The sequence below is a fragment of the Heteronotia binoei genome, chromosome 1, assembly GCF_032191835.1.
Source record: "Heteronotia binoei isolate CCM8104 ecotype False Entrance Well chromosome 1, APGP_CSIRO_Hbin_v1, whole genome shotgun sequence".
Classification (NCBI taxonomy): domain Eukaryota; kingdom Metazoa; phylum Chordata; class Lepidosauria; order Squamata; family Gekkonidae; genus Heteronotia; species Heteronotia binoei.
The window spans coordinates 42428895-42441853 of NC_083223.1; the positions used below are offsets into that span (position 1 = coordinate 42428895).

Sequence of the window (12959 nt, forward strand, 5' to 3'; positions counted from 1 at the left end):
TCGTTTTATTGAGCCCAACTATGACATACAGTGAAATATAAATAAATCATACCAATTTTTCAATTTGTCGCACCGAGCTGTTGCAACAGTGGATGTTTACTAACTCTCACTAAGTGAGCCACTGTTATCTTTTGCCCTGCAAGTGGGAAAGCAGCTTTTTTGGAGATTGGGAGGAGGTCATTTTGATAGGATTTCAAACAGCAGGAAAGGTTTAGGTGGCCCTCACTGGTCTGCTCCTCCAAGCTGCTTTTCAGTAGACAACTGGCACAGGGATTGATTGGTGTCTATGTGGCTTAGCAACTAAGTAGTCAATCCATGCTGGTTCAGCATGCCCAAGGCTCATAAAACCCTTTGCCTTAAAGCACCCTACAAATGCCTACTTGATTTCCTATATTGAAAAGGGAACACTGTCACGACCTTGACTTTGCGCTATGCCCCTCAAGACAGATTTTATCATTTAGAGATGGCAGCCTGCTTTTATAGTCCAGTGCTTTGCTAGCAGTCTGGACTATGTCTATCTCAGAAGAGGCACACATTTGTAATCTTCAGTAAATTGGAGATAAATGCAATCGTTTAAAAACAGAACAAGTATTTAAAAAAAAAAAAAAAACCTGCTTAAAAGTGGAATTCTGTGGCCTATAAATTGTCTAGATTGAAGCCAAATCATTTCAAAGTACCATTGCAAATGTTATTTCTGATAACATGTACGTGTTCTTTCTGTGTTATTTTTTTCTTTACTAGATCCAGGTGGGCTTGGAATGGAACTCCATCAGACTTACAAAGAAACTTGCATAGGTACAGATTGATCTTTCCATTCATACAAAATGCAAACACCTGGACATTATACCTAAAGAACTGAGAATTAAGAATCCTCCCCAATAGCAGACTTGTTCCCCTGACGTTTCTGAGAAGAACTGCAAAGATGAGCTTCTGACCTTCCTAGGAAAGACATATCCAAGCACAAGTGCACTTTTATGTAGAAACTACTCAAACATCTGATCAGTGTCCTGTACTACAAACAGAAGCTCTCTGGACATTTCAACAAGGCATCGACCTGCTTGGCAAACTTTTTTCAAGAAAAGACAAGTCATCTACCACTCTCAATTGGAGCTGCTGAAACAACAACCACAAAATAAAAATTCTTTAACCTGCAGACAACTAATCTTAATAACAAGAACTCCTCCAAATATATTTGTGATCTGTTAACTTCTATTTCTATGTATCTGAGGAAGTGTGCCTACGCAGGAAAGCTCATACCTTGAATAAACTTTTGTTGGTCTTAAAGGTGCCACTGGGCTCAAAATTTGTTCTTTTTCTTTACTACCTCCGGCTTCTTACCAATATGCGATAATATGGCAAATTTTCTGAGTGCTGTTGAGTTGTTTGTTTATAAAATGTTTTTATTGTATTTTATTGTTTTATCATATGTTGTACTCCACCCTGAGCCCTACGGGGAATGGGCAGAATAGAAATATACTAAATAAATAAACTCCACCTTTCCAAATTTCCTGAGCCACAGTTAGCGGTCCTGTTCCCAGTTTGTGTGGATGTAATGTCTGAAAAGGCCTTGTGTGTGCCCACCATCCTTTCTCCAAGGCTTAGGCCATTTAAATAGCTGCCATGTGCTTGTGGAACAGCATCCCAAAAGAAGTCGGGAGGCTTCTACTCTCCCAACTTTCAAAAGAGTCTGTAAGGTAGCTTTGTTCCAGGAAACTTTCAGACAAGACTGCTCATGGGGATTGTTTTAATGTACTCTTTTAATATATATTTTCTATCAAATTCTTTTTGTACTATTGTTACCAGCCTTGGATCCTGAGGTGCTCTGGAAAAAAAGGCAGATATATAAATATTTTAAATAAATTAAATTAAATATTGCTATTCTCTATTTGCAGACTGGATCAGACATAGTGACTACCTGAAGCACACTAATATCTTATATTGGAACAAAATTGTGAAGGCCATTAGATCTTTATTAAAAGAGTGAGTTTATCTGCCAGGACTTTTTCAATGATGGCACCAAAATTTCCAGATTCCCTTATGCAGTGGTTTTTAAACAACAGGTGAAAAAAAATCAGCGCTGCTCCAGAGAGGATTTCAGTTGCAGCTTTTAGAAACTTTTGATGGATTTTTATGATGTGGTGGTCATGGTTGTTTTAATTTCAGATAGTCTTGGGCTTCTTTTCTTTGCACTAATTTGATTTTGTTTTTATTGTAGCAGCTAAGAAAACGTTGTAAGCTACTTCACACAAAAGTGGGACATAAATGGTTTGATAAATAAATTACTGCTTTTAAAAACTTGAGAGGGAAGTTTAATTTTGTTTTCCGTGCCTGAAAAATTACTTTCATCCAAATGCTAGCTGACCAGAGCAGCCTCAAGAAGGTAGCTGGGGAAATGATTCTTCACAGAACATGGAGTACAAAGCTCATGTTGTTGAAAATTGAAGGGTGTAATCAGTTAAAGAATGCCTGAGAAAGAACAAGGACAGCTGATACCTAAATCTTGAACTTCCTTGTTCCATTGCATTTTTCACATGCTTCCAAAGGAAAGGAGCAACTGAGGGAATTTATTAACTTTTAACTTAATTAGGTAGATGCCAAACCACTTCTTGCCCTAAAATAGGTCTTCTTTAGTTTATTCAGATTTGAGAGAAGAAAAGGAAACCTCCAAATGACTGTAACTCCACTGGGGATTTTCCACAGAGGTAATGTGAACCTCTTATCTTTTATACTCAGATCAATAAGTTCTTTGAGGGAAACTACTGTTCATGAGATTTGCCTGCGGATACATCTGGGAGAATAATTCTCGTGGAAAATGCATACACTGGTATATATTCCTTTGCTCCCTCTTTCTCAGTGCTGGGAAGTTGAGAGAAACCTTTGTAGAGTGAGTAGAAAAGCAAGAACCTTATAATGTCTTTCGTGAAAATGTTTGCTTGCACATAAACAGATCAGGAAGTGGCAGTTGGTATACTCAATAGATACTCAGAATCAGAGCAAGCCCGCAGAACCCCAAAGGTTACAGACATACCAAGCTCCTTCTATTGAACCTTCTATCAAACCTCTTCTTAATTCAGTTACCACCCCCAAGATTTGGACAGCTAGCCCCGGTGATCGCCAGGAACTCTCAATATTTTATATGGCTCTCTAAAGCAGGCTTGAGCAGCATTCTGTCTGTTTGTTCAACAATGTTCATTTAATTTACTTTTACACATTCAAGGGTGATTTCTATTTTGAGTGGTAAATTTGTGCAATGGTTTGGGGAGATCATGGTGGAAACCTGTTGTCCGCTGTTGCCTTTGCTTGCCCTTTGCCTACTCCTAGTGCTACATCAGTCTTTGACTCAAATGAACATGTGAACACAGTAGGGCTGCTAGCCTTACGGATTGGGCAGGAGTTCTCCCACTTTTGGGGACTCCTTCTCATCCCAGACCAGCTGCCCGGCAGAGGAAGTCCAATGCACAACAGCAGCCACCCCTTTCCCTCCCCTCCTGTCAGGTTTAAAGGGCCCTCCAGCTGATCGCAGGGGCATGTGGCCTGCCTATCAGCTGAAGAGCCCATTAAATCTGGCAGGAGGAGAGGAAGAGAGGCAGTTGCTGGCCGTATGCCTGAACTCCAAGTGGCAATTTGACACTTGAAATTTGGGTGAGCAAAGTCCTGCTCAAAAAAGCATTTAAAGGGTGGTCCCTTAAAATGCATTTTGTGAATGAGGCCAGCCTCATATGCCTGAATTCCAAGCAAACATCACTGCTTGGATTTCAGGCACACAAGCCCTGGCCCCGCTTGCAAAAAGCATTTAAAGGGACTGCCCTTTAAGTGCTTTCTGCAAGTGGGGCCGCACTCACCTGAATTCTAAATGGCAAATCACCGCTTGGAGTTCAGGTGTGAGGCTAGTGGCTTCCCCTCTCCCTCTCCTCCTGCCAGGTTTAAAAGGCCCTCCAACTGATCAGCGAGCCATGTGCTCTCCCAATCTGCTGTAGGGCCCTTTAAATCTAGCAGGAGGGGGGGGAGAGGGGGTCATTGTTGGGGCAGAGCTGCATCCCCATTGTGACATCATCATGTTGGGAATGCCCCCCAAAGTTCCCTGCCTGGGAGGAGGTCAGACCTGGCCACTCTAGAATGCAGGCTGGCCCATAGCGACACAACAATTGCTGTCTCCTCTCAGCCTAGCTGTATAAAAAGTGCTGCGGGGGAAAGTTTTCCTGCCGCTTATTTATTTATTTAAAACATTTATTAGCTGCCTTTTCTGCCTTGATAAACTCAAGGTGGTTTACAATATAAATAGAACATTATAACAAACAGAATGGAACAACTATAATCAAAAGTCACAGTTTAAAAAAAATTCCAATGAGGACTGCCAGTAATAATAGCTAATTATTCACAATGTAGTTCTGAATAAAACTGTCTTCAGTTGCTTCCTGATGATCAGAAGTGATGGGTCCAAGTACACCTCCTTGCAGGGGCTGCCATGGCAAAGGCTCTCTCTCTTGCACCTACCAAAACAGCATCTTTAATCGGTCAAACTGTCAGAAGGGCTTCTCCCTGTGATCTTAATTTTCCAGGCAGGAACATCTGGGAGAAGACAGTCCTTCAGATAGCCTGGTCCCAAGCCAGTAGGGCTTTAAAGGATAAAACCAACATCTTCAAATGGCCTAAGGAGTGGATTGGTAGCCAGTGGGGACTTGATGCTCCCAATAGCTGTCCCTGTCCAGCAGTCTAGCTGCTGCATCTGCATTAGCTGCAGTTTCCAAGCACTCTGCAATGGTAGCCCCTATAGAGCACACTGCAAAAATTCAGTCTAGATGTAACTAAGGTACAGATCACTGTGGCTAGATCTGAATGATCCAGGAATGGACACAGTTGACAGCAGTAGGAGCTAGGCAAACACACTCCAAGGCATAGCAGCCACCTGATGACTGTTGTGTCAAGCAGCCCTTCTAAACTGTGAACCTGGCTTTTCAAGGGGAGAATAATCCCATCCAAGACAGCAGAGATTTCAAGTCCCTGGTCTGCCATTCTAGAAACACAGAGAACCTCAGTCTTGTCAGAATTTCAGATTGTTCACCCTCATCCAGCCCACCACTGACTCAAAGAACCAGTTCAGACAATTAACAGCATTCTCGTAATTAGGCTGAAAAGAAAGGTGGAGCTTGGTATCATCTGCATATTTGGGAAATTGCAGCCCATACCTCCTGGTGACTTCTCCCATTGGCTTCATATAGATATTGAACAGAATAGGGGATAAGACGGAAATCTGCAGCATCTCACGTGATTGGCCATAGGGCAGAGCAGGAACCCCACCAAGACTATTTTATGAGATAACCCCGCAGACAGGACTCGAACTATGATAGTGTGGTGCCCCTCAGTCACAGTGCTGAGAGGCCGCTTAGTAGGATACTATTGTCATTAATATCAAAGGCCACTGACAGATTCAGCAGAACTAACAGTGTCACGTTCCCCTTGTCTAGTTCTTGTTAGAGATTATAACCAAGATGACCAAAGCAGTCTTTGTTCCGAATTGTGGCCTGAAGCCAATTCAAATGGGTATAAAGAAGGATTTAAAAATCAGTCTTTTCCAAGAACCCCCAGAACCTATTCTAGCACCTTGCCCAAGAATGAAATATTGGAGACTGGTCAGTCGTTTTCTAACATAGTATGGTTCAGCTATGTTTTTGTCAAAACAGGTCTAATCCCTGCCTCCTTGAGCATAGGTGGCATAACTCCAGCTCTCAAAAAAACATTTACCACTTTCCTTACCCACTCAACCAGTTCCCCTTTGGCAGCTTTTATCAGCCACAGACAAGGGCTGAGAACACAGGAGTCCCCTGCTGTCCCCTACCAGCCTTAGCTTGCTCACTGAGCTCCACCTCCACCCCACCATGCCCATCTGCTCACTTGTTCATGCACCCTTCTCTGGCCAATGTACCTTTCCCCCCATATGATTGGTGGTCCTAGTCACTGCCACTGCTAAACTCTGCCTGTGGTGGTGGCAGTGGGCAGAATGTGCAGCTGGAAGTATAGCAGAGAGCACAGTTAGGCATTCAAGCAAGTGACAGGAGGACTTATGAGGGGGAGGTGGTGTGGATGGTAGGTGAGGAGCATAAGCAGATATGCAGAAAGGGGGGCATGAGTGGGAGGGTCCTATGGTGGCATGTTGTAGTGTCAATAAGCAGGGGGCCCAAGCATCCATTTTCCATGGACCTAGGAAAACAAGAACCAGTCTTGATTCTGATATACCAAGTTACACAGTTGCTATAATTTAGTCAGTTCCACAGACCCAGAAAACAGGCCCTGTACTGTTTCCAGTGCCAAAGTAATGTGGGGTCCTGAGTTGCAGCTATCAGAAAGCTTTCATTCCCTGCCAGGGGGTAGTTCCTTTGTCTTTAAAGAACCAAGGCAGGTGAATTGGGCCAGTGGGAGCAGTGCTCTGAAGCTTCTTTACACTCACCTCATTATGATGAGATCTAGCCTAGCCTCGACTAGGGCACGGTCAGACCACTTCATCCTGAAGGCCCACCTGAGTAGCCTAAACCCTTCCTGTTTGGGCAGTGAGTGGATTTATGCTCACCCATGGAGCTGAATGGACCCAGCCAGGTTCCAGGAAGCTCTATGGGATCCAACGCCCCTGGCAACTTGTTAGATGAGCTTGTGGAAGACTGGCTAACCATCTCTCTAACCATTGAAGAAATCACTTTGTGTTTAGCCGAAATAAGATTTTAAATTATTTAGTCATCTATTGTTATGACTGTAACCCGCCCTGAGCCTGCTTGCTGGGAGGGTGGAATTGAATGAAATAATAAAATAATAATAATAATAATAATTTTTTATTTCTATCCCGCCCTCCCCGCTGAAGCAGGCTCAGGGCGGCTCACAACATAAAATACACATTACATCCATTATACTTATAAAAACATAGTTAAAACAGTTATAAATTATTAAAATTAACATGACAATATGGCGTTATAAACATTAGATTTTTAGTAAAATTCAGAACATAAGAGCATTTCCAGCAGCATACCTAGCTTTATCACTTGTTTTATCACTTGTTTTATCACTAGTTTTATCACTAGTCGAAGGCCATCTTGAAAAGGTGGGTCTTACAGGCCCTACGAAATCGATCTAAACATCTTAGGGCCCTCACCTCCTCAGGGAGTTGATTCCACAGTAGTGGAATAAATCGATTTGGGCACCCCCCTTACTGTCATTTACTTCCTTTTCCTTCTGCTTTGGCTAGGAGTCTCCTTAAGCTCTCAGATCTTCCCTCTCAAAGCCTACTCACAGTTCTCCCTACCCAACAACTCTTTTGAAAGTGTAAACCCCATTCTCCTTCTCTGCAAAGCTCTTACATCTCTTCTGCAAAGCTCCTACAGCTCCTTTGCCAGATGTGCCCAGAGTAGTACAAGTGTCTAAGAGATAGTGACTAGTTAGACAGAGCCGACAGTTGTATTTGGGCAAGGTTGCTGCAGGTGTTCTTTTTTCTTCCATGGTAAACGTATAATCTGGTTATTTGTCACTGGAACAGGAAACTGTGAGTCCTAATCTTTGTGATGTACCTTATGGCATCCTGCTGCAGTGAACAAGAAACAGAACTCAAGATGAAGGAGCTACAGAAATAGAAGGCGACATAGGTGGGGTTAAACCCCCTGTGACAGCCCCATCTACCCTCAGAGGCAACATTTTCCCTCCATTTTTCTTTCCCTTTACTGAGGCCTTTTCAAACTACCTTTGTATTCTGTTTTAGTAACTGGTTGCTAATGGTTTTTTTCTGTCATTTTAGACAAACCCATTTTAATAACTGGCTGCTAGTGGAATTTATTTACCTGTGCATACAAACCCACTTTCAGCAGGTTAGCAAAGCATAGTTGAACTGCTTTTGAAGGAAACTACTTTCTTCCATTTTCTACCCCTTCATTGCACTTCTGAATCACTATGGTGTTGTTAACCTGTGTTATTTCCAGACTAAGGCCATGCTAGTGAGAGGAATCTTTTAAATCTGTTTAAAATGTCCAAAGTGCTTCCTACAATCCTGCTTTTTCCCCCTGCCCTTTTTCACTACACAATCTTCTTCAGACCTTTTTTGAATGTTCTGAGCAGTATAGCTCTAAACCAATATAGCACTTCAGTGTCATAGCATTGACTCAATGGAGTCATTTCAGTGGTGCCACTATCGCACTTAAGTACTAAATTTATTTATTTATTTATCATATGGTGCTTGACCTAGAATATTTTTTTTTAAGCCCAAGAAAGATCACATGGCAAAAAAAGGATGTGCAGGGAAAGCAGCGATGTTTGAAATGACCACGGCACTTCAGACAGAAGGAAATTTACTATATGAAACTCCCATCAAGCCAACAATGAATAGCATCTGGTTTAGAATGCTAATGTGAAAAGGGCTGAGCTGCCCTAGTAATGTGCTTTCTTCTTTGCTGAAAAACTCTGGCTGTCCCACCCTGTCATGGTATAATATTTTGGTTGTTTGGTCAGCCCAGGTACCTGAGGGGAGGATTGGGAACCCCCTTTATCTTTAATGGCACTTGAGACATTTTTATATTCCAAATTAACATCATATTTTATTCAACATAAAGGGGAAAGGTCAGGTGAAATCAGGAGTAAAATGTCTGAGGTAACTCAATATAGCTGAGGTAAAATCAGTACATGCACAGACTTTCAGTATAGTGAGAGTTTCTTAAGCTATTCACAGTTATTTAAATTGTTATATTGATAGGCTTTTAATTCAGTGTTTTCCTAAACACTTCAGTATACTTTCTTTGGGGATTATCTGGCTCTTTTGGTTTCCAGAAGACTGGTACACTCTTTTCAATACCCAAATTCCTTCTCTTGAAATGCCAGTACTCATCTTGAATTTTTAACTGACTATTAAGGTCTCTAAAGGCAGTTTCTAACCACAGTAGACCAAGGATCTCTGCACTCTTCAGAGCTAACTCCCTATTTGACTGGGTAGGGAAATTCTCCTCTCACTAGAAGATCTATCCCCTTTCCTTGGTCCAAATGGGAGTCTTCACTTACTTCCTTGCCAACTTTCCCCCAATTCTCCTGTCTGGGCTAAACTGCTCTCAGTTAGGGCTGAATTCCGAAACTGTCAGCATTTGACTCTTTCTCAGCTAGGACAGAAATCAGACTGTCAGTAGTCAACTCAGTCAAGGCAGAAATTTGACTGACTCTCTCCTCAGCATGCAGCTCTTAAGTCTTTCTCTGCTTAGCTAAAGCTAACCAATCAGATTGCTTGGAGAAGCTTGTCAGTCAAGGCTCTCCAGTGCTCTGAAGAATTAACCCTTCACAGTCCTTTTCCTGTTTGTTCAGCACTTCTATTTTTTTTTTTTAAGTTCCATCCATCACAGGGTCAAATCAATTTTTTGTCTTTTCATAAGGCTGGAGGGGTTATACATGCAGATTTTTTTCCTATTCTTCTTAGCATGGTTATTTCTTACTCATGTGGTAACATAATGATGTTAGTTGTTCCAGCCATCTTCCCATTTCTCTCCATCTGGATTTGTAATTTCCCTCACCCGATGGTTAAAAAGAATCCTCTAATCAGGTCCTGCTTTGTCTTCATATTGGAATTCATCATCATATGGCACTAATTCAGGCTTGTAATATGAATAAGTTTTGGTATTTATCATACCTTCTCTAAAGGAAGTGCCTTTAGAAGGAAAAGCATCAAGAAATTCCCTGCCCTTCACTTTCTCCTCAACCTTTAACCTTTTAATCAGTAGCTGTAACCTGAGGAGATCGCACAATGGAAAGTTAATTATGAGGTCATGAAGATGAAAGAGTCTGACTTGCATTTCTAAAGGTACTTTACTTTAAAATTATCCATGATTTACCTGCATAAAAGGAAAGGAAGTTCCTAAAGATTATTCTAATTGAGGCAGACTTTTCAAATCATTCAAATGCCAACATGTTCAAATGAGAAGGCAATCTTTTCAAGCAGCTCATTGGGTAATTCTTATGGAACAAGGGGAGAGGAGAGTCTTTTCATTGACCATGGTGAGTGTGTGTGTATCCACTGAGATATGATAAAGGACATGAGGTCATGAAGAACCTGAGGCCTAGTTCTCAGGCAGTCATATTCTTGAGCTATGGATTATGTTGTTCGCCTACCCAGACAGAAGCAAAATGCAATTGAAGGCATTTCAACCTATGATTTCTGTTCCAAAGTCAAGGATTCAGGGAGGCATGCATGACTATTTTAGAAATATAGATATAAAGAGCAGCCTTCCAGTTAGGCAGGCAGGGCACTGGACCACCATCTAGGCCAAGGGGATTAGACTAGATGACCCTGGAAGTCCCTTCCAACTCTATGATTCTGTAACGTACTCGAAACGGAGACGAGAGTAGGGCAACATGGTTTATTGGGAGCACGTAGCTAGAGAGGGAACACGCGGGCCGGGTCCCGCTTATATACAATCCCGGGTACAGCCTACTGGGTTGGTCGGGCCAATCCTGCCCCGTTGAACTTCCCGCCACAGCTGGAGATAGGCGGGGAACTGGCTCCCGGCGCTGGGGCTCCTGGGACTGCCCAGTTGCCCCCCCGTCTGGTCGCATGACATTTCTTGATACACTACACCCCTCCCCCCCTGGTTAATGTACAAAGTCCTGTAAATATGCGGGGGGCCGGCGCTCCCGGGTGGACCGTCTGGGGGTTTCGGGTGGAGGCGGCGCGGCCGCCGGGGATGGTGCTTCGGGGGGTCCTGGAGTGGACGGGGGCGGCCCGTTCGGTTCTGCGGATCCCTCGGGCTCGGTCGGCCCCGGTACCTCTGGCGCCCGCATCCCGGATGTTGGGATCGCGTCTTCTAGGCGGTCTCCGTTTGGCTCCTCGCGGGATATAGCCTCGTCTGTGTCTGCGGGTGCCTCCGGGAGAGTGCGGCGCCTCAACTGGTCAATGTGCCGCCGTAGCACCTGGCCCCCCTCAGTCGATATGTCGTAGTGGTGGGACCCGGTTACCCTCAGTACCCGCCCCGCCACCCAATCGGGGCCCCTTGCATAGTTTCGGGCGTAGACTGGGTCGCCCGCGAAGAAGCCCCGGACGGTGTCTCGGACTTCGGGACTCCCGCGGGTGTCTGAAGCTCGGTCGGGATGCAGCCGGTCCAGCCTGGTTATGAGTTTGCGTCCCATGAGGAGCTCAGCCGGGCTGACTCCTGTGACCGGGTTGGGTGTGATCCGATTATCGAAGAGGAACGCGGCCAGCCTGTGGTCCCAGTCCCCCTGTACAATTCTGCCGAGGGCCTCCTTTGTTGTGCGGACCATCCGCTCTGCCTGGCCGTTGGTGGCCGGGTGGAAGGGAGCCGACCTTATGTGCCTGATCAGATATCTTTGCAGGAACGCCTGGAAGTCGGCTGAGGTGAAGGCGGCCCCGTTATCAGAGACTATGGTGTCCGGGATGCCGTGTGTGCATAGGACCCTGCGCAGAGCTCTGACCGCGGCTGTGGACGAGGGGGACCCTACGGGGATGACCTCCAGCCATTTGGTGTAGGAGTCCACTATTATGATGAAGGTTTGCCCCTGGAAAGGGCCCGCAAAGTCGATGTGGAGTCTCGACCATGGTTTCCGGGTGGACTCCCACCTAGTGACGGGGGCGCTGGGCGGCTCGGGCCGCGATTCCTGGCAGGTCTGGCATCTGCGGACCCAGCCCTCGATCTCCCCGTCCATTCCCGGCCACCAGACGTAGCTCCTGGCCAGAGCCTTCATTCGCACTATGCCGGGGTGAGTCTCGTGTAGGGATTCTAAAACACGCCTTTGGAGCGGGGGCGGAATCACTACCCTACTGCCCCATAGTATGCAGCCCTTGTGTGCGGCTAATTCCTCCCTCCTCGCCTTGTAAGGCCTGAATTCCTCACCCATGTTTCCCTCTGGCCACCCCCTCACCACCCAGTCGAGCACCCGTGCCAGTGTCTTGTGTTTCTGAGTGGCCTTGGCCACCTCCGCGGCGTGGAGTGGCGGCTCCGGGAGGCTCTCTATCATCATGACCTGGTGTGCGGGTGCGGGGTCCGGACCCGTCTCCGGGAGCGGCAAGCGGCTGAGCGCATCCGCGTGACCCATAGCCTTGCCGGCCCTATGAACCAGTGTGTACGTGTATGAGTTGAGGAATTGGTTCCACCTCAACACGCGCTGTGAGAGTATTTGGGGGGTCTGTCTGTCTGGGGCTAGTAGACCTAAAAGGGGCTTGTGGTCCGTGGCAATTGTGAACCGTCTCCCATATAGGTACTCATGGAACTTGCAGACCCCCGCCACGATTGCCAAGGCCTCTTTGTCGATCTGCGCGTAGTTGCGCTCGGCTGGGGTGAGCGTGCGGGAGTAGTATGCGACCGGTACCTCCCTCCCATCTGGCAGCTGATGCCCCAGGACTGCCCCCACCCCATACGGCGACGCATCGCATGCCAGGATGACGGGGAGGGCCTCGTCAAAATGGTGGAGCACCGCATTGGACACCAGGACGTCCTTGACCGCCTGAAACGCGGCGGCCTGTCGTTTGCCCCAAACCCAAGGGGCTTTCTTGTCCAGCAGCCGGTGAAGGGGCTCCGCGAGGGCAGCCTTGTGGGGGAGGAAGGAATGGTAAAAGTTGAGCACCCCCAAGAAGCTTTGTAGCTCCGCTTTGCTCGTGGGGGCCGGGGCTTGTACGATGGCTCGGGTCTTTTCTTCCGTGGGGTGGATTCCAGTTGCGTCTACGGCGAACCCTAGGAACTCCACCCGTGGAACCCCCAGCAAACATTTCTCCCTCTTGACCTTGAGCCCCGCGGTCTGGAACCGGCGGAGCACCTCTCGGAGGCGGTTGCCAAATTCTTCGGGGTCCGGGGCGGCGACTAAAACGTCATCGAAGAACGGCTGGACTCCGGGAATTCCTTTAAGGAGGGAGTCCATTATGCTCTGGAAAATCCCCGGAGCGACGCTCACCCCAAACTGCAGCCTCTTTACGCGGAAGGCCCCTCTGTGTGTCACGATCG

The 12959-nt window shown here is 46.0% G+C and overlaps 1 protein-coding gene across 1 annotated transcript; it reads right to left on the reverse strand.

Annotated features, from left to right (window-relative positions):
* Nucleotides 1-11235: 11235 nt before the first annotated feature.
* On the reverse strand, nucleotides 11236-12471 carry LOC132577888 (uncharacterized protein K02A2.6-like; the record flags this gene model as incomplete). Its single annotated transcript, XM_060248045.1, has 2 exons — nucleotides 11236-11814; nucleotides 12178-12471. Coding segments are annotated over 2 exons (873 nt in total), but the record flags the coding sequence as incomplete, so codon positions are not given.
* Between the last annotated feature and the right edge of the window lie 488 nt (nucleotides 12472-12959).